This window comes from Pseudorasbora parva, chromosome 9, assembly GCF_024679245.1.
Source record: "Pseudorasbora parva isolate DD20220531a chromosome 9, ASM2467924v1, whole genome shotgun sequence".
Classification (NCBI taxonomy): domain Eukaryota; kingdom Metazoa; phylum Chordata; class Actinopteri; order Cypriniformes; family Gobionidae; genus Pseudorasbora; species Pseudorasbora parva.
In genome coordinates, this window is record NC_090180.1 from 18,280,510 (window position 1) to 18,305,577 (window position 25,068).

Consider the following 25,068-nt stretch of genomic DNA (forward strand, 5'->3'; position numbering starts at 1 on the left):
ATTACTTTTTTTTACTGTATTTTTCTTAAATAAATTCCTGTTGATTTTAGTCATATAATCAATGAAAAGGATACATAGGTGTATGTGTGTATGCTCATGATGTGTAAACATCTGCATTTTATTTGCCCTTCTATGTGACATAATGCTACAAGGCATACAGATGCATGAGAATGAGGTGGACTGATACGTTACTTTCTAAAGCCATCACATTAGCTTCTCCTCAGGTATCAAATCCTCGGGTTTGTGCCAAGTGTATGTCACCTGCCCATGCAGCAGAAAGCACTCTCATTGGCTGGACCGAGGGGAGACGGGGAGGCACAGGTTGTTAAAAGGAAGTGATCTGGATGCAGTTTTCTCTTAGAGAAGGGAACGGAGAGGTGGCACTGAAGTTCGACGACCAGGTAGGTATTAGCTGTATGTTTTTCTTTAGAAAATGCCGTTTATCAACTTCCATTTAGTGTCTAATCCTGTCCTCTGCGAATTTAGCTGCTGTTTGTGTGCAGCTTTGGTACAATGCTCAATATTCTCCACGCGCTCCTCCTGCTGATGGCCTTGCTGGAGATAACAACAGGGACTCAAGCATCACCAACCAAGACCACACAGTGGCCACGAATGAAACCCACTAAGAAGCCTCCGCCTCGAGATGATCCCCCACAGCCACCCGCCCGCTTGGGGTCCCAGTCGATCACCACCACTGTGAGCCCCACCGCCATTGGCGTCACAGAGGAAGTCACAGACTCCATGATGGATGCGTACACTATTTCCCCCACCGACAGCACCACTTACTCCAGTGATGCTTATTCTGCTGACTACCACACAGAGGCCATGGTTCCTCCTGGGGTGGGCCCTGGGAACTACACGTTGGACTACAACGAGTGCTTTTTCAACTTCTGTGAGTGCTGTCCACCAGAGAGAGGTCCTCCAGGACCGGTAGGAGAAAAGGGACTGCCGGGTAAGAAGACAAGCTGTAATTTCCAGTTGATAGCTGTCTGAGTCAAATGCTGAACTTTCACACTTTATTTACAATCTTGCAAGGCATTCCAGGGGGAAAGGGGGAGATGGGACCTCCCGGACTTCCAGGTCAAGATGGGCTCACTGGCGCTCCAGGGTCACCTGGAGATAAAGGTCTGTATGGTAATGTCATGTGCTTGTTTTCAACTTAATTATGAGCGAGAGATAATCAAAAGAGTTCAGCGAACAAGTCGTAAATGTTGAGTAATTTACATTTTAGATACAGTATTGGCAGTTGCTTTGTCTGTTTTTGCTCCGCCGAAGAAAATCGTTCCATATCGTCCAAATCTTTCCAAAGCAGAATTAACTGTTGCATCATCCTGCAATTCGCTTAATCTCTGACGTGCGGTGACGATCTGATAGCATTTAGCTTAGCCCACTAAGCCCAGTTCATTCACTGTGGAACCAAACAGAGATCAAGTTAGAATTACCAAACACCTCCACGTTTCCCCTATTTAAATACAGTTACACGAATAGTTGAATGATCAAGTATGGTGACAAAATAAAACATGGCACTTCTCTAATCGGGTTAAAAAGGAGAACTATAATGTATGGCGGAATAGCACTTCTGAGAGTACTTCGGCTCGGCGCAGTAAAAAGTCCCGGCCGAAACATCTTTCCTCACACCTCCCCCTCCCTCTCTCATTTCTGTCAATAGGGAGATGTGAGGGAAGATGTTTCGGCTGGGACTTTTTACTGCGCTGAGCCGAAATACTCTCAGAAGTGCTATTCCCCATACATAGTAGTTCTCCTTTTTAATCCGATTAGAAACGCGCGACGTTTTATTTTGTCACCATACTTGATCGTTCAACTATTCATGTAACTGTATATAGACAGGGAAAACATTGAGGTGTTTGGTGGCTTCTAACTTGATCTCTGTTTGGTTCCATAGTGAATGAACTGGGCTTAGTGGGCTAAGCTAAATGCTATCAGATCGTCACCGCGCGTCAGAGCAATTGAGTGCACGCACGGAGACGAGAGAGGTATTTATCAACTCGTTTTAGTTAAGGGAATAACAGTTTAATATTAAAAAGCCGTGAAGTATCCCTTTAATAAAGGCCTTCTGAAGCGATGTTTGTGTAAGAATATTCATATTTATAACTAAAAAAAACTAAAATAACTAGCTTCTGGCAGACGGCCTACGTAAGTCACTTACGCCAAATAAGTGACCCTTGACACGATGTATGATGCAGAATGTAGGAGTAGAGTAAGCTTTGACGCTCCCGTGGTTCAAACAAATCGGGCTGGGCAACAAACTCAAGCTCTTTTTTTCTTATACCAAAATTATACTTAGCTATTCACTCCCAGTACAAAGATTGGAAGGGCAAAGAGATAAAAAAAAAAAAAAAAAACTGATTGTATTCATCTGTGTAGTTCCCAGTGCACTTGAACTGTTATTTCAGCACTCTACGAACGTTGCTTGACCAATGTAATTCAAGGACTGGAAATAACTTGTATAAAAGATATTAGAAGTTATAATCGTATGTTTTACATTTAAGCTTCCATATACAGGAGTCAAAAGGAATTTAGGCAAATACTGTTTATACCATCATTACCAAAAGTTATAAACAAAGGATTAGGGACATCCTCCTTGATTGTGTATACAGATATCAATGTTTTACAAGGAGGACAAACATTTGAGAAGACCTTGACCTTAGATAAGGAGAATTACATGGAGTTTGTTTGTATTTTCAAGGCTCCTCCTATATGTCCATATTACAAAAAACTATCGCCACGCCTAGATCAAAACAACTTTTCCCTTTCTTGTACTGCTGCGTGCTCACACAAGTTGGCAAAACCTACAATTTGTCTTTAAACTGGTAATGCTAGTTCCTTGAGTTTGCACAAAAGGTTATCTGCTAAATTGTGTGCCTAGAGCTCGCTATCTCTGATGCTTCTCTCTTTCTTGCATGAGCAAGCTGGAGTAACCGCTGAAGTTAATAAAAAATACAGTGTTCAGTGGGTTTGTTCTCTTGTGGACCTTTGTGTATTCTTAAGGGTTGAGATCTATTCTGATTAACTGTGTCAGCAAAGAGTAGACGTGCAAATCATTTGCAGACAGATGTCCTTTCCTCCTCCAGGAGAGAAAGGTGATCCTGGAGCGAGTGGGCTACCTGGGATTCCCGGTGTTACTGGGAAACAAGGAGAGAAAGGTACATTCATCGTGACAAAAGCTCTCAAAAACCAGTCTTTGATGCACTTTATGTTGTGCGTGCTGTGCTGATTTATACTGTTCTCAGGAAACGGTGCCACAATTTACTACTATTAGTACTAAAAAAAGTAATAATAATAAAAACAATTGTCCTTGTCCCACACATTGTTCAACCTTGTTATGCTTCCACCCTTTAAAAAAGTAATTTTTTGATAAATATCTATTAGTATTTTGAAGGCTTTAGCTATATTTAGGATTAGTTCAACTGGTTATATTATGAAGAATTAATACACACTGTTAAAACACACACACAAAAAATGGCTCCAATTGAAACATTTCTAGTGACTGCCTCTAAATTTTTCAGTTGGCTGAACTTAAAAATCTGTGAATTGATGCAATTTAATTCACAGAAATTCAATTCAGCCAACTGAAAAATGTAGATGTCATCAGTCACTTGAAAATGTTCAATTGGAGAGCCGACCCCCCCCTATTTATAATAATGTTTGATATATTTAAGGGAGTGATATTAAAAAAACAGCGTGGTTTAAAAAATATATATATTTATTTTAGATTACATTTACATTGACTGTATCGAGCTCAATATTTCAACATGTTACAGCAAAGCCAAGGGTGATGATCTTTTAAAATGATTATTATATTTTTTAAAAACTGCCACTGAAACTGAGCAGTACTATCAGATTTTACTCAGTTATCCAAATATAAGAATTGCAAATGATCTGCGATGGGGTTGCAATGATACAGAGCTTTAGGGTTAGAAGTAACATCTAACTACTTGTTATTTATAATAGCGTCTTCTTTTGGAATATCCCGGATTAGTCTTTTGACCACCCCTTTCTAACTGATATTGGTCTTTATAAGCATTTCCTTTCACTTGATAAGCTTGACTTCAACCGTTATGGTGAAGCCCTAATAAGGGTGTCAATCCTTTCTTTTTAATTACAACGAGTCATTTCTTACAAGACACACTGAAACAGAGTGATACTATCTTATCTAAATATATTATGATCTGGGAAATGTAAAATGTGTTCACCGGCAGCCTTTTCAAACTGTTAATCAGCAAGTTTCCTGAGAATGGGCCTTCGAATTCTAGTCTATGTTAATGTGTGCAGGTGAAATGGGCCTCAGAGGAGACAAAGGAGATACCGGTTTACCCGGGCTGAAAGGAGACCCAGGGGAAAGGGGAGAGCCCGGCTGGAATGGAACAAAGGGAGAAGCGGGTGAGCCTGGCATACGAGGACTGACTGGCCCCCCCGGACCAGATGGCATCAAGGGGGAGAAGGGTGACAAAGGAGACTGTCCATTTGGAGAGAAAGGGCAGAAAGGCAGTATGGGGGAGCCAGGGCCTCAAGGGCCGAAAGGAGACATGGGCGTGCCAGGTCTTAATGGCACGGATGGGCTTCCTGGGGCTATGGGGCTGAAGGGAGACCCAGGGCCCCCAGGTAAGCCAGGAGAGCCTGGTCCTCCAGGACCCCATGGGCCACCAGGGCAGAGGGGGATGCCAGGGATGAAAGGCACACGAGGGCTAAAGGGAGCACGGGGTGTCAGGGGATTCAAGGGCTTTAAAGGCGAACCTGCCGTTCAGAAGCGTTCAGCCTTTAGCGTTGGTCTTTTTCCTAGCCGATCATTCCCACCACCCGGCCTGCCCATCAAGTTCGACAAAGTCATTTACAATGAGGAGGGTCACTGGGACCCCCACGGCAGTAGGTTCAACTGCACACACGGGGGAGTTTACGTCTTTTCCTACTACATAACCGTCCGTAACCGCCCCCTGCGTGCAGCCCTAGTGGTGAACGGCGTTCGGAAACTGCGAACTCGTGACTCCCTTTATGGCCAGGACATTGACCAGGCCTCCAACATGGCAGTGCTTCGTCTCTCATCTGGAGACCAGGTATGGCTGGAGACTCTGCGGGACTGGAACGGTGTTTATTCCAGCAGCGAGGACGACAGCACGTTCTCTGGATTCCTGCTCTATGCTGACGCCACCAAGGACTGATGGCCAGGAATCGTACTGACCTCTGGACGAACCAATTTAGACCTAGACTTTGTGTTGTAGGGGTGAATTGGAAGTGACCTATATTACCAAAATACTTGAGCCCTAAACTTAGATTTGTCTACTTACAGTAATTGTACAGCTACTAATGATTAAGCTACCTGTTATCGCCAGACAATCGTTGCTGGATTGTGTTTATTATTTTGATAAGCTGTGGCAGCTATTTGTGTAGCTCGAAACATATTTATACAGATAAACTGGCAGCTTATGCAATAAAGTAATAATGCTTTATTTTGGTCTTTCTTTCTTACCTAAAGTTTTAACATTTTTAACTTTTAAACATTTTTTTTAATGTTTTTTTTTATTAAATAAATGCAAATGTTAGTTTTGTTGATAGTGATAATAATAATAATAATAATAATAATAATAATAATAATAAAACCTTTTAACCACTGGTCATTTTCCAAGGATTTTTTCCTAATTGCATTAAAGCACATCCATTTATATCCTTTAATTAAATTATCTGAACAAATATGGCCTATAAATATATATTTTATAGTTAAAGTGTAAATAGTTTATTGTTAATAATGCAGACGATATAAGAATAAAAGCTCTGCTAAAATGACAAATGCAGTCACTTTAATAACTCCTGTTATTGAAACAGGAAGTTTGGATTGGACATAAATATCAAACAGGCTTGGCATCATAGCCATGAATTATGATTTAATACTTCGTTTGTTGGTCGCAGGATGTGTTAGGGGGAGGGACAGTCTCATTATAGGGAGGATTTGATTGGATAACTATGTAGTGCATAATGATCTATCTATCTATCTATCTATCTATCTATCTATCTATCTATCTATCTATCTATCTATCTATCTATCTATCTATCTATCTATCTGTCTATCTGTCTATCTATCTATCTATCTATCTATCTATCTATCTATCTATCTATCTATCTATCTATCTGTCTGTCTATCTGTCTATCTGTCTGTCTGTCTGTCTGTCTGTCTGTCTGTCTGTCAAGCTCTAATCTTGATTTCATTACCCTTTAAATCATAGTTTGGTCAATACAGGGAACAATGAACAATGACCGAAGCAATGAATACACAACAAAAAATGCAAAATATTCAGTCGGCAGTTTGCACACCATCGATCATAAAAACCGGAACCGCCTCAAAAACTACAGGATATAATGACAAGCTGAATCAACAAAGGCGAACTGTGATCAGTGTTAAAGGGATAGTTCACACTAAAATATTTTTTTTGTCATCACTTAGTCACCCTTATGTAACTCCAAACGTTTATGAGTTTATTTTTTCCTTCTTGGACACAAAAGAAGATATTTATAAGTATGCTGGTAAACAGACACTTTTAAAAAATTAAATGTTCAATAAGTTATGACAACATATGTTTTTACATTGTTTCAACTCATCAAAATAAGTTAATAAATATTAGTTTTTTTTTTAGTTATACAAGATGTAACTCATTTTTTTAAAGTCAGTTTAACATAATTTAAGTGGAAATAACTTAAAATCCAAGTCGATTGTACTGCAAAAGTTCAAAATTTGCCTTTTTTACAGTGTATGTGTGACCCATTTGTTTTGGAAGTCAATGGCTATACCGTAAACACACTTTAAAATATATTCTCTTGTGTTCGACAGAAGAAAGACATTTTTTGGGAGAACTAGTAAGAGACTCACTGACAGCGATAGATGGACATCACGCCACCATGTAAAGTAGTTGCTTATCGCTGAACTTGAAGTACAGGATCAGAGATGAACACAGAACTGAATCAGTGCCATTGTGACTGTATGTCATAAACTGCACTGGAAAACCACAATTTACAGCATTATTTGCATTCTGCCCATTCAGAAGTCACATTTGTTCAAGGTCAAAGCTTAAAGACATAACTTGCTGTAGGACTAATAGACAATTAAAAAAAGTGGCTAACAGGATTAGCATAATCGATCATGTGCTTTCTTTAAACAGAATAAATTATCCTACATTTTTTTATACAGTTAGGTGTTTTTGCTACACCTGTTGAAATAACCTAGTTGATTCTAATTAGGTTTAGAGTTGACTAAACTAAACAAATTCAACCCTGCATCTGAAAGTGTGACCTCTCTAACGAACAGCCAATCACAAGAAACGCTTCTCACAAAAGCATCATGAATTGACACATTTACAAGGCAGGGAGAGACTGCTGCGGCCACAGATGTTCGAGAACGCAGCTAAAATAAATGGATTATATTCATGATTATATGAATGCAAGTGAATCACAACTCAATTTGATGGATTTAAACGTGCAGTATGCAACTTTTGGCCACTAGGGGTCACTCATTCAAAATAATAACAACAGACGTACTTTGATGACGTCGGGAAAGTGCGTGGGCTCATGGGAGTTGTTGTCATTATTGCCACTGTCAACCAGCGAATCTGGCATCTCCAGCAGAAAACATGTTCACTGACAAGGTAATTGTTATATTACATCTCTATTATTGTTAAGTTTAGTTACGGCTTTTCACTTTATGTAATGTCAATCTAATGAAATAGCAGCGAGCTACCGTTACTTAACAAACTTATCAGTAACGTTAGATAATGTGCGAGACAGAATGTTGTGCGGGCGGTCGCTATGCCAACATACCTATAAGTTGGTAGGCTATGTTGACATATTAACCGCGCATCATAATTTGAGTTACTCAAATTATAGATATATTGACATGGCATCCGCGATTGTCGAACATTCTGTATATCAACTCTTCAATAAGGAAATAAATTTCAATTTAGTTTATCATTACCAACATAAAACAGTAAATGAGAGAACCAGGACCAGCAATACGTTGTTTATTGGAACACGCGCTGTGTCGCTCCCCACGTTCATCAATCATTCTAATAAACATTTATTTTGGAACTCAGAGATATATGAATAAGTAGATCATTATTAAATAGATATTATATGTAGCTAGTATTAACATATGATAAAAGTGACGGTCACCTTATATTAATTGACCAAGATAGTGGCATATTACCTTATGAAGCTAACGTTACTTTCTCCAGCTACATATAAAACCAATAATAGCTAGTCCATCTGCGTTTTACACATGACATCATCGTGTCACCAAATATACGGATAGAAATACTTTTGAATCAGTTTTTAAAAAAATAGCTCTTTCAGTCTCCAAAAACAGAGAATCCGCCTGTTTGAAAAGCCGATACAAAATGTATAACATTACGTATTCAGCTAAACGCGTCTCACTGTGGTCAAGATCGCTATGCAATATGCAAACATACAGCATGTTATGATTATATGATTATTATGTTAGCTGAATGGTTACTTAAATGACCTGTTTATTAAAACGCAAGCGAGATCAGCATCTCTCTACAGTCCGAGCTTGTCACGAAGATTTCGCCATCTTTCAAAGGCTTCTCCAAGGTTTACACGTCTCTTGCTTCTTCTACTGTCCCAAAATCTTCTCGGGTCATTTTTTTCACCCGTACGATTGCGCTTTGTTGAGCTGGCAAAACGTACAGGCAAAGAGTAGTCATGATCCATTATCATACAGACTTTTTTATACGGGGGTTCCCCTTATACTGTCTGTCAGTGTTCCTCTTTGAGTTTGGCGGTTCCGCCCATAGATATCGATGGTTCCGCCGAGTTCGCAGGAAGCAAGACGCAAACGTGGATATGACGTGAAAGACTGGCGACATAACGGAAATAAAGACACGGTCCGTGTCTTCGAATTAAAATATTAATTTCTCTGGATTTAGAAGTTAATTGGAACTGTCGGGATAATGTAAACACACAACTTTAAAAAATATATAACATAGATATAGTGATCTTTTATATTTTTAATGCTGAAACATTACATATTGTGCCTTTAACTATTTCTCGCTTCCCCATGAAAGGTAGCCTGACGTGGTCATACTCAATTCTAATCAGAATATGAGTCTGAAACTGCTCCATTGGGCTGTGATTATGGGGTGTGTTTCAACCGAACCAGGAAAGACCTCAATTGGATAGAGCTACAACCAATCAGAGCAACGAAGCGACGCATTGTCAAATGTCAACTGAGCTCAACTGCACTGTGTTGCCAAGTTGCATTTTTTTCCGCGGGTTGTTTTCTATGTCCGCGGGTTGAAGCGACTATTATGTGATATATAGACCCATGAGTGCGAATTTTAGCTGGCAACCTTGCCAAAATAACACATTTTACCCCCCCAAATGCCATTTTTTCCCAGAGAAAAATGTTGTGGGCAGGGCTAAGTTCGGCTGGCATCCAGGCTACATGAAAGGTTGAGTTTAGTTCAAGTAAACTCAAGGTTTTTATTTTTTTCTTCAAGAAGATTGATTTTTTAAATTTTTATGCAATAAATCCACTCCCTCTGCATCTCTTGCTCCAGGTCACAATGGAAGCATTTTAGAGAGCTTTTGCAGCAAATTAATTTAAAAAAAATGTTATACTGTTGTCTGAGGTCAGCTTTGTTTGTGTGGTTTTTACATTCAAAAACATCATAACTAATAAGTAATAGGCTATTTTCTACACTGGTTTTGAGGCTCTCTCCTGAACGCTGGGTTTTGATGGCCGTGCTGCACTGGATACCTGGAAGTGAAGGTCCACGGCTAGGATTGGATAAGATTTGCATATTTAATGAGCTTCTGCTCCCCTGATAGTTCACATGAGGGAAGGATTGTTTTGAAAGCTGCAACCGGAATGATTCGCTCACAGGGCTCATAAACGTCTTTATCAAACAAACACAATGATTTATTTCTCATCCACCTAAGATTGATTGGAATATTATTTCTTTCTTAATTGGCCCACCCGATTGGTGGATATAAGTGTGAATCGCACCCTTCAAATATCAAATCAAGAGTGTGAACAACGTAGATCAAGAAAGTATTATTATTTGACTATTTAAAATTCACTGGCCTGCTGAGGTGCTTACGTTTTGGTAGCTCGTCTGGAAAACACATACCTCTGGGACGTTAGGCTTTGCGAGCCGTTTGGCCGATAACATTACATGTCCGAGTCTGATCCCAAATCGCAATGAACCAACAAATAAAGCATACTTCAGCCTGTGACACCATGCTAAGGTATCTTCTGTTAGACACATAAACAAAATCAATACATTCTGTAACAATGCAATAATATCACATATATTTTTTAAATGTGTTTTACTCACATAAGTGTGTTGCACCATTCCTGTCCGATCCTATATTGAAGCATTATGTTTTAATCTCAATATGTCAATCCAGTATTGACGATTCTGCAGTGAAATAAAGCAAACAAGGCACAGCGTAATATCTTCCTATCTTCAGCATGTTTATTGCTCTGTAACGCGATCCGTTTAGCTCCATGAGTCTTGAGCGGAGCTACAGAAGCAGGCGTACATATTTATCTGTTAAGGCAGGCGTTTCCCAGTTCTATTATGCCATTGACATATTTGAGACCTCTCGTTTTCTGGGCCTGGTGTCAATAAAAGCTTTTCTTTGACTAAGAAGGAAGTTTTCAGCTCCTTATATCCCTATAGATTCTTATATCACGATTAACTTTTATATATCAATGGCTCAAGGGACAGTTGATTTCTCAGTTCATCACCCCTTTAATAAAGTAATTAAAATAGTTACACAACTTATTACATTTTAAATAGGGTAACTTGTAATCTGTAAACTAATACATTTCAAAAGTAACCTTCCCAAAACTGACTCTATAAAGTGTAAGTTCTAAAATAAAGTGACATTAAATTGGTCTTTTGTTCATGTAGGAAACATTTTAATTTCTAATATCAAAAATATGAAATAAATGAAATTAAATACGAAAATGACTTTCAAAAGGTTTATTCAACCAATGCAAATAAGTCTAATCACATTTGTATTATAAAACTTAAAAACTATTATTTTAGAAAAAAAATAAAGTGCAAAAAAAGCAGGACCAGCCAATTTTGGTTTTAAATAACTAAATTATTTGATAAACGTACTTTTAAATGACTTCTTTGAAAAATAAAATTGTAAACATTTATAGAGCACAAATAGAGAACTGTAAAGTGCAGAGGTGTAAACTACAGTTCAGCAAACAGCAGTGTTATTCTGGGTTCCTCTGAGATGATTGGCTACGGTCAGGGTCATTGAGACGTAGGATGCGGATCAAGCTATTTACTGGAAGAGAACTGGGAAAAGGAAGGGAGAACAATATGTAATTAATTGTAAGAATAAGGCAATTACACAATCATGTCTTCTAATCTAACTCCAGTTTTACATGAACACCAGAAAAGCGCTTTACCTCATGCTCTGGGGGGTGAGGAAAACAAACTGTCTGTAGCGCTGGCTGGCAGCGATCTTCAACATCATGTCCATTGAGATTCTCCTGTTCACCATGTCCTGAAAGAACACACACAATAGAGTTGACTCCAGGACTCCAGTCACTTGATTCTCATCAGTAGCCATGACAAATGTCTTTTTGTATTCAAACAATGCTCTTTAGACTTTTAAATGTAATATCTTTTTAAGCATGACATTAATTGGACACATTATTGGGTACTTGACATATCAAGCAGTGTCCTTCGGTGTGATATAATTCTCTGTAATACAGCTATGTGTAAATGTAAAAGGTTTGCAAAGTTTTAAAGATTAAATTGGACAACAAATAAAGTTGTCTCCTAAAAGAGAATCGATTCTAAACTGCCTGAAATGAGTCATCAGTAATTCCAGTCTCCCTTGCTGTTACAAACCCAAGTAAGAAATTTGCATAATGCCAGTCTATGGTCTTCATTGGCTGCCCATGAACAACATCTACTTTGACCTGCCCTCATACACTGTAGTTTTAGATGAGGCCTAAAAGTTTTGGTTTGCTTCGTTCAACAAATCAGCATTAGAAAACAGTTTGCATGAGGACATGCACTGGAATAGATACAATAAAACCGACACCATCATCATTACTGTTCATATTACTGTGCATCAAGTGCTGAGGAAAATCCAGAGCTGAAATTCAGATACGGTAATAGACGTTTGGTTTCTGGCACGAGCTCTAATACCCCTTTTCCACCAAGGCAGTGCTGGTGCTGGTTCGGAGACAGAGACCGAATCTTCGAACAAACAATTTTCAGACTATGATGTGCACTGTATTATGAGAAAATGTTTTTTCTGACCTTGGATGCGTGTAAACCAGTGATGCGCGGGTTGATCCAAAATGAGCGCGTGCCTGCGGTCACCCGCGGGTACCCGCAGTTACAGTCATCTAAAAATGCTTTTCCAAAAGTGGGCTCTCTTTCAGTTAACCTGCTGATGAATTCTCTAAGCAGGGTCTAAACATGAACAGACCGCCTCAAGAACTGCCTGCTCTCGCCACCGCACCTCTAAGAGCACGTCAGGGCCTGAAACATTTCTCCTCCACAGGCTGGATTAATGGATATGCCAGGGAGCATTTACTACTTTATAAAAATGCGGGTCAGGTAACGTTACAATATTTTCTTTTTTGCGGTCCGAGTTAGCTGAAAATGTTGGTCGGGTACGGGTTGTTTATACATTGACCCACGCATCACTGGTGTAAACCTATTGTAGGAGACCTCCAAAACAAAAGTAGAAACCTTTAAAACAGCATAATAGGGGCAGCTTTAATCCTAACCCTTTAATCCAAAACGTTTTTCTCTATTTGTATAATTAATATGTATACTATACACACTTTACAGCCACTTATTAAACTATATACAAATTTTAATACTTGTATTTATTGCACCTACCAAATTAAATTTTAAACCAAACCTTAATACATTTAATGATAAAAATATTACCTAAATATTACCTAAAAAAATGTTTTTTTTTTTTTGTTCAAAACATACTTGTTGATGATGAAAAAAGGATTGCTGAAATGCCAACTATATAAATACAATTTAAAAGTTTGTGTTTGGCAAGATTAAGTGTTTTTTTAAAGAATTATCTTATGCTCATTAAGGCTGCATATATTAGATTAAAAATACGATAAAAACAATAGCAATTTTAAAATATTATTACAATTTTAAATAACTGGTTTCTATTTTAATATAATTTATATATTCGTGCAATTTATTCCTGTGATTTAAAGCTGAATTTTCAGCATAATTTCTCCAGTCTTCAGAGTCACATGATACCTTAGAAACAACTTCCAATATGATGATTTGGTGTTCATTATTATCAATATTTTTTTTTTACCATGTATACGTCAAATTCATCCAAGGCCCGGAATGGAGCTTCAGCTATGGCCCACAGTGACAGGACGAAGCACACGGTAGAAAACGACCGCTCTCCTCCAGATAGAGAGCGCATGTCACTCAGAGTGGCCTTACCACCCTCTCCTGGCTGGACCTGAGGAAGAAACCAATGGCGATCATCAGGGAAAAGTAACCCTGAAAACACTATGAGAACAACTAGGTTATGTGAGTAAAATAAATTAACTACATCCATGATGTCACCATCATGCAAAGTCTTACTGATATGGATAGAGTCTCATTCTTGTGGTCAAAGGTCATCTTCCCTATGTACCCTCTCTGAGACAGCATGGAGTCGAAGTAGTACTTACAGCGTACAGACAGATACCTGGAAACACAACACACAACATCCTCATTAAAATGCACAAGTCCTTTGATATGTCCCACTGCAACTTGCTGTTTTAATAGGAAAAACACATGTAAATTAGAAACCTGTTCACTTGAATGATTAAACTTCAATCACATGCATGCCAAACCATGTGGCCTGGTCTGTATAGATCACGGGATCAACGGCGATCCGTTTAACCCCTACAAATCAGTCAGTAATGAAGACAAGAGTGAAACTTACATTCTCATTTCAGAGTAGACTAAGTGTCTGGTGTTCATGATCTTGGATAACTGGTTGATGAAAGCCTCCAGACCCTTTACCTGTCGGGCTATGTTATTGAAGTTTTCCTTTGCTTCATGGTACTGCCTAGAAGATTCAATGACCAACAACTTCAGTATTATAACATAAAGTAACCTCACATGCAATTGGATGCACTTTTATATGCATGCATAAGAAGTAATTTAGCAGTATAGTACATTTTCAGATAACACCATGGAAATCTGAATGATTAGCATATTCTCATACCATCTTATTTTAAATGGGTAGAATTATTTGATATGTAAAAAAATATGTTTGAGAACATAGTTTCATATCAGAATTAGCTCATTTTAAGATTTGACAGGAAATGTAATTAAAAGTCAAATTATGTCACAGTGCCACATATCTTGAGGGTTTTACAAATAGGCTTCTGTTTTCTTCATGTCAAATATGATTTCTTTCTTTTGATTAAAGGTGAAATGTCATCTGGTCATATTCTTTAGACATGTTTTGTGAGAATTGCCCGGGGACTGTGCATGTGTACCTGACAATCGTGTCTCTGTGCCCTTGTTGGTCCTGTTGTGTGTTAATCTTGTGTCTGAGGCGGCTGATTTCGCTGTCCAAACTCTTCGCAGTTCTCCTCACATCCAGTCGCTCGGGGCAGATTTCTGAGGCCTTTGCTATAGAAGCCTGTCGAAAAAACGGATTCAGTCAAACAAACGCTAATCTTTTCATATCTAAAGAATCAGTGCAATGTTTGCTCACCTGTAACTCCTGCTCCTTTACATTCAGGTTCCTCTTTAGTGTCTCGATCATTTCAACATGTGTTTTGCGTTTGTCTTCATAGTGTTTTTTGTGGTGTTTACTCTTCGCCACCTCCTGATCACTGCTGCTCAGTTGCTCCTACACTCAATCACAAAGGTAGGATACATTGATATTTAGGAAATACAAACATTTCATTCATAAATAAGTATACTTTAATATCATGATTCTTTTTTTAATTTTTTTTAAAAAAGGACTTATTCTGCTTTATGGCATTTTCAAAATTCTCAAAAATGAGCATAAAAAAGATTTGCAAAGTTACAAAGCTCAAAGTCACTCTAAAGGCTACAACATACTCCAAGAACAGAGAAAAAATTTCTCGCTCCCAGGGCTGCGAGAACAAAATTACATAATTTTGTTCTCGCAGCCCTGGTTTGAGAGTTCTTGCAGCTTGTTCTCGACACATCGCCTGGGCAGAACTTTCTACCTGCGGGTGTCCGAGAACTATTGTGTGATTGATCATATATTTAAAGTGGGCGTGGTTAATGCAGAGAAACGCAGATGATCGGTGCTTTTCTCGTGAAGTATGAAATGTACTGGCCAGAACAAACTTTGTTCTTGCCACCTCAAGAAAACAAACACATTTCTATGGAGTATGTTCCAAGCTTAAGGGAGTTAGTTGGATATTGAAAGGAGCTGAAAACGAAAGTTAAAGAATGACAGACATTCATTGCATTTTACCGTGAAATTTTAGTTCCGAGTCTTTATTCAAAACAACACATTAAAGATTTATCTCATCTACCCGCAATTTTTGGAATGTTACTTTTTATTATTGTACCCACCTGACCCGCGGATATAACCGTAATCCAAGTCCTTTCACAAAAATTGTCTTTCTGCAACATGAATGTGTGTAGTTAAATGGACTAAACGAAGCTTGTGGTGAATTTTTTCATATTTTTGAATTAGAGTTACTCAAGGAATCGTGTCAGCCCAAGTTTAGATAATCTATTCATAGCCGAGTCTCTACAGCAAGTTTATCTGCTCCAAGAACAGTGCCGTTATTACCTCACTAGTGAGAAATGTCATGTAGCTTTTCAGTTGCTAAATTATTTTACTGATAAAATCATAAGAGTTGCACTGACAACACATTTCTGTGCATACTGTGTGTGTGTGCGAGTTTGAATGGGAGAGCAAGCAGGAGAAAGAGATTATGTGCCTCCCATATATAATAAAACGTAATTTTGCGGAAAAAAACATGGAAATTCATGAGGAAAACTGATTTGGCTCTTTTTTCATTCAAGCATGAAAATCTATTTTAGTAGACCCAAAAATAAGACTTTTAAAAAGGGCATAATATGGCCGGAAGCTTAAAACATTAGTTGAGAGGAATCTGGTGGCTAAAACTCACCAGCGGGTCAGGAGGATCTAACAATGTCACACACACACTTGAAAATCTTCTCCTACCTTAATGGGCTCGGCTTCCTCTGCGATGGTGTTAAAAGCTTCCCTCTGCTGCCGGTAGAGCTGCTCGGCTTCCTCACATTGCCTCTTGTATGTCTGGGTCTGCTTCCGCGCAGCTTCAAACTCCACTTGGCATACACTTATCCGGCTGCTGAGCTCCTCCAGTTCCTCCTCCTGAACACAGAGACATAATGAGACATAGAAATTCACCATCACACTTATTTCATAATGAGTGAATCTGTTTGTTACCAAAGGTTTTAAGTCCTCCGACTGCGGTTCCTCTACATTCTGCAGTTCCGTCAGCTCTGCCTGAAGCTTCCGAAAACGTTCCTGTTAGTAAAAAACAACAACAACAAAACATTATGCCACAGGCACATTCAGTTAAACACTATGATGTGGTCTGTGCACGGCTGGTATTTAGTGACCTGGGCCTTCTTTTGGTCTTCGTAGGCTCTGCGAAGATGAGTTTTGTTCTGTCTCTCATCCTCACTAATCTGCTGCATGTCCTGCAGAAAACGATCCAGATGTTCTTTCTGGGAATGTAAGGCAGACTGCAAATGTCTGCAGAACAAAGGAAAAAGGTTTTGATCTTTCCTGATTGCTTATAAGCTCAATAGAAAACAGTCCATAATAATATCAATTCCAAATCCAAGTCACCAGCAAATGAATGAAAGACTTCCAAGTAAAATAACAACAAAAATGTAGACACACACACACACACACACACACACACACACACACACACACACACACACACACACACACACACACACACACACACACACACACACACACACACACACACACACACACACACACACACACACAGGTTATATAAAAGGAACTTATCTATTGTTAAATAAATTGTTATAAATATAATATACAATGAATAATAGAAAATATGTTACTAGATACTATTTGATCACTTTTGATCAATTGAATGTATCAATTTAATAATTTAATATACATTTTATATTTCTATACAAACTTTAGCTACGGTATAGTTATAGGATCAGACTGAAAGAGATCCATAAATCATGAATTCATGTTGAGAAATTGTAGGAACTATAATTATAAACCGTAATTAACTATAATCGTACATCTGACTAAAAAAACTACAACAAAACACAACCTTCAGAAAAGTCTGTAGGACTGTGCAAAGTTTGGTGGACATAGCTAGACAGTTCAAAAACTCTATGAACTTAAATTTGAAATTATACTCAATTTGATAGTGTGGCTTTAACACAGACGTTCAACACATGAACACTAGAAAGTTACAGCCTCTTCCTTTATGTTGTATGGCGTAGCATTAGTTCTCGTGAGAACTAGCATTTTCTCAACGCAGCAGCCTACATCATACGCTGAACGGCAATGTGCATACGACAGTTAGTGAGTTAGAGATAACAGTTTGTAAAGTATTAAATATGGATATTTTTCTTACACAAAAGCATTGCTTCACTTCAGAAGGCCTTTATTAACCTCCCGGATCTGTGTGGAGCACTTTTATGATGGATAGATGCATTTTTATGGACTTTAAAACAGAAACAAACATTCACTGCAATTATAAGCTTGGAAGAGCCAGGACAGTTTTTTAAATTCTAACTCAGATTGTATATGTCTGAAATAAGAATGTCATATACACCTAGGATGACTTGAGGGTGAGTAAATCAAGGACTAATGTCAATTTTTGGGTAAACTATCCCTCTAAGTATATTAGCATCCTAACTATCGGATGACAATGTTCGTTATATGGACCTTTGTCAGGTTAAAAGCCATACTGAATGCGAATGAAAACAAGGCTGCGAGGGATAGACTTACAGTCTTTACAATGCCAAGCACTATATAACACTGTGTCCAAACGCGATGTGACTATGAGACACAACAAAATTAAAAAATCTAAATCACTGGCAAGCGCACCGCACTTGATGAAATGGATATGTAAAATTTAATTCCAAGACATTCAATAGAACATTAAACATAAAAACATAAAATGTTAACAAAACATTAAAAAAAACATACTGAATGATTGAAACAACCTCTGTCATAAAATACATTTGCTTGTTCAAACTTTGAACATTCTTGTTTCCTTTTATTATTTTAAAGATCTGAGATGAATCACACAAAATTATATTCAAACTCACACTGAATTTTTTTTAACATTAAATAAAGCATGTATTTAACATGAGTTATCGTTGTTTTTCCAGCCACAACGTTGCAGAATAGAAAACTTTTCTAAAAAAGAATCGTTGCTGCTGGTTATGACTTATCACATCACAACTAGATAAGACAAGGTTTAAAGGTCCTAGATCAATATTCAAAACTATTTTTTAAAGTTATTGTTAAGTGAAAGCTTTTTTGGAGAGATGTTTTTCCAGCTGACCCTTCAATTCAATTTTTACAACTATATTTTTATCGTCCTTGGTCCTTACTCAACAGAAGACCTGATGTAAAAATACCATTGTACTTTTTAAACTAGAGTTGTGGGTATCTCAAGTAGTTTGTTGTTGTTCCATCTCATCAGTTTCTTTTTGAATGTGAAGCAAAAGTCAGAGACGGTGCTTCCTCCAGGCCCCGCTTTTTAGTTTAGAATATGTAGAATTTATTTTATTTTAAGCTAAATTAATCCATATACATCTCAGAAATGAGTTCAATGTTTTCAAACCTGATTTCCTCTTCGACATCTTTGCTGAGGTAGTGCGCTCTGGTCTGTTCTGAGGAGTAGTAGCGGTTATTGTAGACCTGGTCCCCTTCTCGTGTGAAGGCCTCCCTGCAATTGCGTGGTGGGTGTCCACTCTGCATGACCCTTCTTGCATCTTTAGAGTTCTGCAGGAAAGATGAACGGAGCTCTTTACTTCACAGGATGTAGAAAAGCAGTAAAATGCTTGTGGTCTTCCTCATGGTCTCACCTTGATGAGCAGAATGGTTTCGATTCCCCTCATGTCGATCAGGCAGTTGGCCACAACTGGATTCTCAATGTCAAGTGCCTGGAGCACTGTTGGGTATTCAGGGTGATTGACAGCCCTGAAAACATATGAAAAAGAGGCAGATATTTCACCCATATACTCTATCATACATATTTTCACTTGTACCCTTAGGGACAAACTAGTACTAGCTAAAAACCAGCATGAGATGAAACCAACCTGTAACACTTTAGTTTAGGGTTCAATTCTCACTATTAACTAGTTATTAGCATGCATATTACTATGATATTGGCGGTGTATTAGTACTTATAGCATATATTAATGCTTTATTATGCATGACCATATTCTACATCCCTTACCTAAACTTATACACTACCCTACTAACTATTAATAAGCAGTAATTAGGAGTTGATTGAGGCAAAGTCATAGTTAATAGTGAGAATTGGACCCTAATCTTAAGTGTGACCAACCAAACTAACAGTAGTACCAGTAGTACCCCATTAACATGCACCCTGTAAATGTAATTTGTTACCCAGCACTTTTCTGGTTACTCAAAGTGCTTAACATATGGAAGGGGGAATCATCTCAACCACAACCAATAATGCGATTATTATGAGATTTAGGCAATATTGTGGATTAAACTTTTTACTTCAGGTAATCTCACAACCTTTTTTTGCATATCAAACTAATGTGATTTTTAGCTCATAATCATAATCGTAATAAAATGTGGTTTATACAGATTTTAAATCACAATAAACAGGCATGTAAATGCTTAAATCAAATCTATTTGACTGATAAAAGTGGGCATGTGCCAGAGGACGTTGTCATGTGCAGATTTGTAAACATAGTAGTAAAGAAGGCATGACATTTTTTTGTGTGCTGAAGAAACTGAGTTAATGCTGACAACAATGCGCGACAAGAATATAATGCAGTATATTGATAGTAGGGCTGGATATTGGTAAATGATAAATGGACTGCATTTATATAGCGCTTTTATCCAATATTGTCACAAATATCATGATTCGATTCGATTTTGGATATATAGCAGGTATAGTACTATGGCAAAGTTCCACAGGGACAAATCTCACAACTAATGCTGTAAATTATTCATGTGATTCAGTTGCTATAATAGTGAAGGTTAAAATTAACTTGTTGACAAACACTAAAATTACACTCAAGGGAATTTTATAATAATAAAAGTTATAATACTCTACTCTAATTGTTACTCTAATATATATATAAGGGCCGGGACTTTAACGCGTTAATTAAGATACGCAAGTTAAGTTAATTAATTACGCAAAAAAATAAATAACAATTTTTACCGCACTTGTTTTTGCACCGCGGAACGTTTTTCAATGAATGAGTTTCGACAGACCGATTATACTGGAACACCAACTAGCGCTACGAAGTCACGACAACAACAAACCATAGTGAACATGAACGAAGAAGCTGATTAAACCGCTTTGCTCGGCCCCGTGGGTGGAAAATTTAGTTTAAAAAAACAAAAGGATGGAAGCGTCGTCAAGAGCATGGTTGTGTGCAAGCTATACAACAAGGAATTTGCGTATCACCGCAGCACATCAAGCCTCAAATATCACAAATATGCTTTTGCTAACGTTACACTTAATGGCAAACATTGCATTGGTCTGCTGGACTGAAATAAATAAACTATATTTTGTTGATTAAGCTTATGTATTCAGTCATTATTCAATGGTATACTAAAAATACATGTGAAAAATTACTTCTCATTGTTCTCAGGTCAAATATTTATATGCAATTAAAATGCGATTAATTTCGATGAATTAATTACAAAGCCTCTAATTAATTAGATAAAAAAATGTTATCGAGTCCCGGCCCTAATATATATATATATAACATTTTAACAACAATTTTTTTTTTGTTGTCAGTAGTGATTCGGCATCCCGGAGGAGGGGGATACACCGCTCTGCAGTCATTTGAAAGTGATTGCATTACCAGTTTTGGCCACAATCTTACATACACTTCCTTTAAATGGTGGCTGTCATAAAAACCTAAAGGATTGATTCAAACATGCATTATATATCAAAGAACATTAAAAATTATAATGAATATGGTGCACATATTAAGCAAAATGCATTTTTCCGAGTCTTACGAGTTTATGGTCACTGAATATGGTTTTTCTGAGGTAAATGTGACGTTGCGTGACATTGTTCATAAGCTGTTTTTACTGACGTGTAACCTGAAAAATCCAAAACGCCTATATAAATACATTTGTTAAGTTCTTACTCTGATTATTAGAAATAACCACATTACTGGCACACATGTACACAGCCATTTTCCAATTGACCTTTTATAAAATAACTTTATACCAGTAAAACAGCACTTACTATTATCATACCAGAAAACAGGGATTAAAAACAAAGCAGATAAAGACAAATGACAAGAAAAAACATTTCTAAATAAGATACCTGCTGCCGACATTGTAAAGCGTGTTGGTAAATGTGCTGACAATGATCTGAGGTCTTCTGCCATGCTGGAAGCAGCGATTCATGATTTTCTGTAACTCTCTCTCGTCAGCGTGGTTATCACAACAGAAAGCTAACATCAGAGCCTTCAGACAGCTCTCCACTGCAAGACCCAACTCCGGATCCCGCAGTCGGATGCAGAATCCTACAAACAAAAGACCCTTTAAGCTAAATTCCATATGACACTGCTTTTCAGTTTTAGCTTATGCATGTACCGCTGAACACATAGCCTTTTAAAGTATACTCCATTTGATAGTGTGTGTGTGAACTAAAGAGTTTCATCCTTGTCTAGTATTTGTGTCTAGTTAGGACCAATAAAAAAATCTTTATACTCGTATAAACTAGAGTTGCAGGCATCTTTTGATCCTTTCACATAAATGCTTGTCAACATAAAACATAAATAAAAAAAATAAAATCAAGGCGCATATACAAGCTGAGTATACAGAGTATCTGTAAACTGTATATATGTATGTGTAAAAGTATACTCTGGGCTTAAGAGCTAAACTACATCCTGAAATAAATGAGAGAGAAGTAGTTTGTTCAAATTGTATCAGGATATTTACCGAGCGGTCCAACAGGTTTCCTCCTGAACTGACCCCGCTGGTCAGCCTCATCTATAGCCTTCAGCAGTGCCGGCATTTGCTCACCAAAACGACAAATTTGGTTATTTCGACTGTTTTCCATAGCAGCCAGGCCACGTCTCTTAGATTCCATTGCATTCACCAGGTCCTGCTTTTCACGGCTATGCAATGAAAATAAACAAAAGATTGCAAGAGAGAAAAAGTGAGATATGTCAACAGACAAAATAAACATTTTAATTAGAAACAAAACTAGGCATTTGTTGTACATTCAAGATCCAGTGGAAGACAACATTTTTATAAATGCTTCTATTTGAATATTTAAATATTTAAAATGTACTGTCTTTAGGTTGTTTCTACATTCATTTGGAGATTAACTGTGAAATTATTACAATATAAAAATATTAAAAAACTCCAATGTCTTTCGATCACCATTAATTGTGATGAATTACAGAAAAATGTGTGATTAATTAGTTAAATTTAGTTTTTTAATTGATCGACAGCACTAATTTGTATACGTTTGGAAATAAATAAAAAATATAGTTTCTATATAATCACACGCACACACAACCTGTAAATAAAAAGATTTACATATCTCCTTTTTTGATGTGATTATGTCATTTGCGATGCTTCAAGGGATTGTAGTTCTTTCCCTCATTCGAGCCATTAAGTATGTAGTCTTGTACCTTTGTCTTTAAAATAAAAAAAATTGCTTTAAATTAATGTTTGCAATGTTGTGAATTTCACCTCGTAGCGGTTTGGCTTGGTTCATGTCTTATAACTCTTAAATACTTTTTTAGAAGGCTGAAAGTGTGCCGGCACTGTATAGAGAATACCACTATTTAACTACCATAATAATTGGATAAAAAATAAAATAAAATCAATAAAAAATAATAAAAAAATAAAAATAATAATCATACACCATTTACATGTGACTTTTCTTGGGATGAAAATGTTACATTTCCCAGTTATTTTTAGGCTTGATTGTGGAAAACCTTTATATAGAAAAGACATTTACCAACATCTGCACTAACCTCATTCTACCCAGCCTTTCTTTAGCAGAGTCGCAGGCCTGTTTAAACTGATCGATCTGCTGAGCCAGAGTGGAGTCCTGGAAACTCAGATCTTCCAGCTCAGCCTGAATGTGATTCATCCTCTCCACACGAGCCTGGGTGTCAGCTGAGTTCGCCTGACTTATGCTGGACAGAGGAGGGGATGTGTCATAATGAAAACAGCTGGAAAGTGTACAAGGATAATGTTGTGTAACGTTGTTTCATGTCGGCACACTTTTGAAATACCTCCGTTTGAGTTCTTGGATACGCTTGTTGAGCTGATCTTTATCCTTCTCAAGATCTCTTAAGTTAGTTTTTTTCCGATGAAGTCCAGCCTAAGCAAAAAAAAAAAAAAAGCAAAGAAAAGAAAAGAAAAAAATATTAATTTCTCTGCTGTCAACTAATCACCACCGAGATGTAAATGCATAAAGGCAACTATTCAGACCAGTCCCATGTTTCTGTTTCTATGGCAATAAAGTTGTGTTGGTAGTAGGGCTGAACAACTGATTGCATTTTCTATACACATTTTACATTATTGTCAGTTCTATTGTACATATTTTGTACAATGTCACCTGATTTTGTACAATGTCACCTGATGTCACCTCATTTGTACAATGTCACCAAAAAAGAACATATTTTGTTCTATAGTACATATTTTGTAACCGCAAAGGCTGCGATTACAGTCTGATCAAGTGACACGTGAGGAGTCTGCAGAAGCAGCATCAACTTGGCACGTAATGCCTACAGGAAAGTGTTTAATTAAACAGTTTGTGTTTAATTTATCTTATATTGTTGGTCATACTATACAAAAGGAGAGGGAAAAATTCTAAGCTTCTTAACTGTAGGTGCACAATGGCACTGTGTGTGTTTTAGAAACACCAGTATTCTGCTATCTTCCATTTCCCCTCTCACTCTCTCTCTCACACACACACACACACACACGTAGTGCTTCCATGTTTTATGACCAGAGACGTAATGGATTTCATAACGTACAAACCATATTTTCTATCCCTCTACACTGCCACTGCCCGTGCCCCTGCACCTACCCATCACAGGAAACATTGTCCAAAAAATGTCCCCACAAGGACAAGGATTTCGGATAATGCCATTTTTGTGGGGACATTTTATCCCGATAACGTAGGGATTAAACACACACACACGCACACAAAAACACACGCACACACACACACACACACACACACACACACACACACACACACACACTCTATGAAGTCTTAATTTATGTTGTTTGGAATGCAGTGTGCTTATATATATAAAAATATGAAACTCACTGACAGAAGGCTTTCAGCTTCAAATGCTCACACTGCGCTTTGTGAAAAGCGCTCACGCATGCAGCGGTGTACGTCTCATGCTTTTATGACGCAAAATTAATGTAAACACAGTCAACAGACAACACAAACCACATCTTATCTGATCACATCTGATCTCCCACTGTCTATGATGTCATTATTAATAATCAGGCAACAGTAAAGATGAGAAAATCACTCAGTTCAGATACTCTTAAATAATGAAAACACTCTTTGTTCATTGCTTATTATTTATTATTACTTTTGTCTTTTATTTATTTACTTTTTTGAAGCTATATTAGTTTATATATTTAAAATTCGGGACCCACTTTATATTAGGTGTCCTTAACTACTATGTACTAACATTGTAATTAATCATTTGAAACAATGCACTTATTGTGTACATACATGTTTTTACACTGTACTTACATTTTAAAAATACCTGCATGTAATTACGTCTGTAATTCATTTCTGTAGTTACA

The 25,068-nt window shown here is 37.5% G+C and overlaps 2 protein-coding genes across 2 annotated transcripts in view; one reads left to right on the plus strand and one right to left on the minus strand.

The window, feature by feature from the left end:
• The first annotated feature begins 247 nt into the window (after window positions 1–247).
• Window positions 248–5,389, plus strand: otol1a (otolin 1a). Its single transcript, XM_067454237.1, has 5 exons — window positions 248–401; window positions 487–952; window positions 1,036–1,125; window positions 3,093–3,164; window positions 4,294–5,389. Exons 1-5 carry the CDS (start codon window positions 345–347, stop codon window positions 5,175–5,177), a joined length of 1,569 nt encoding a protein of 522 aa, XP_067310338.1. The 5' UTR covers window positions 248–344; the 3' UTR covers window positions 5,178–5,389.
• Window positions 5,390–10,997: 5,608 nt separating this feature from the next.
• si:dkey-119f1.1 (Structural maintenance of chromosomes protein 6-like) overlaps window positions 10,998–25,068 on the minus strand; it is a 35,810-nt gene continuing 21,739 nt past the window's right edge. Inside the window, exons 12-27 of the mRNA XM_067454239.1 lie at window positions 23,526–23,614; window positions 23,262–23,426; window positions 22,213–22,391; window positions 21,593–21,794; window positions 19,131–19,245; window positions 18,887–19,047; window positions 16,650–16,785; window positions 16,474–16,554; window positions 16,228–16,398; window positions 14,767–14,904; window positions 14,546–14,691; window positions 13,984–14,109; window positions 13,638–13,743; window positions 13,360–13,512; window positions 11,456–11,553; window positions 10,998–11,342 (exon numbers count right to left, since the gene is read on the minus strand). Coding sequence (XP_067310340.1) covers window positions 11,258–11,342; window positions 11,456–11,553; window positions 13,360–13,512; window positions 13,638–13,743; window positions 13,984–14,109; window positions 14,546–14,691; window positions 14,767–14,904; window positions 16,228–16,398; window positions 16,474–16,554; window positions 16,650–16,785; window positions 18,887–19,047; window positions 19,131–19,245; window positions 21,593–21,794; window positions 22,213–22,391; window positions 23,262–23,426; window positions 23,526–23,614 — 2,151 coding nt within the window. The 3' untranslated portion in view covers window positions 10,998–11,257. The remainder of the gene's footprint in view (window positions 11,343–11,455; window positions 11,554–13,359; window positions 13,513–13,637; window positions 13,744–13,983; window positions 14,110–14,545; window positions 14,692–14,766; window positions 14,905–16,227; window positions 16,399–16,473; window positions 16,555–16,649; window positions 16,786–18,886; window positions 19,048–19,130; window positions 19,246–21,592; window positions 21,795–22,212; window positions 22,392–23,261; window positions 23,427–23,525; window positions 23,615–25,068) is intronic.

Bases quoted from the DNA above. Each gene is read 5' to 3' on its own strand.
- otol1a (XM_067454237.1), top strand. From the start codon at position 345: ATGCAGTTTTCTCTTAGAGAAGGGAACGGAGAGGTGGCACTGAAGTTC. The intron at 953-1,035 runs GTAAGAAGACAA...CAATCTTGCAAG, and splicing joins AGGAGAAAAGGGACTGCCGG to GCATTCCAGGGGGAAAGGGG. The intron at 1,126-3,092 runs GTCTGTATGGTA...TTCCTCCTCCAG, and splicing joins AGGGTCACCTGGAGATAAAG to GAGAGAAAGGTGATCCTGGA.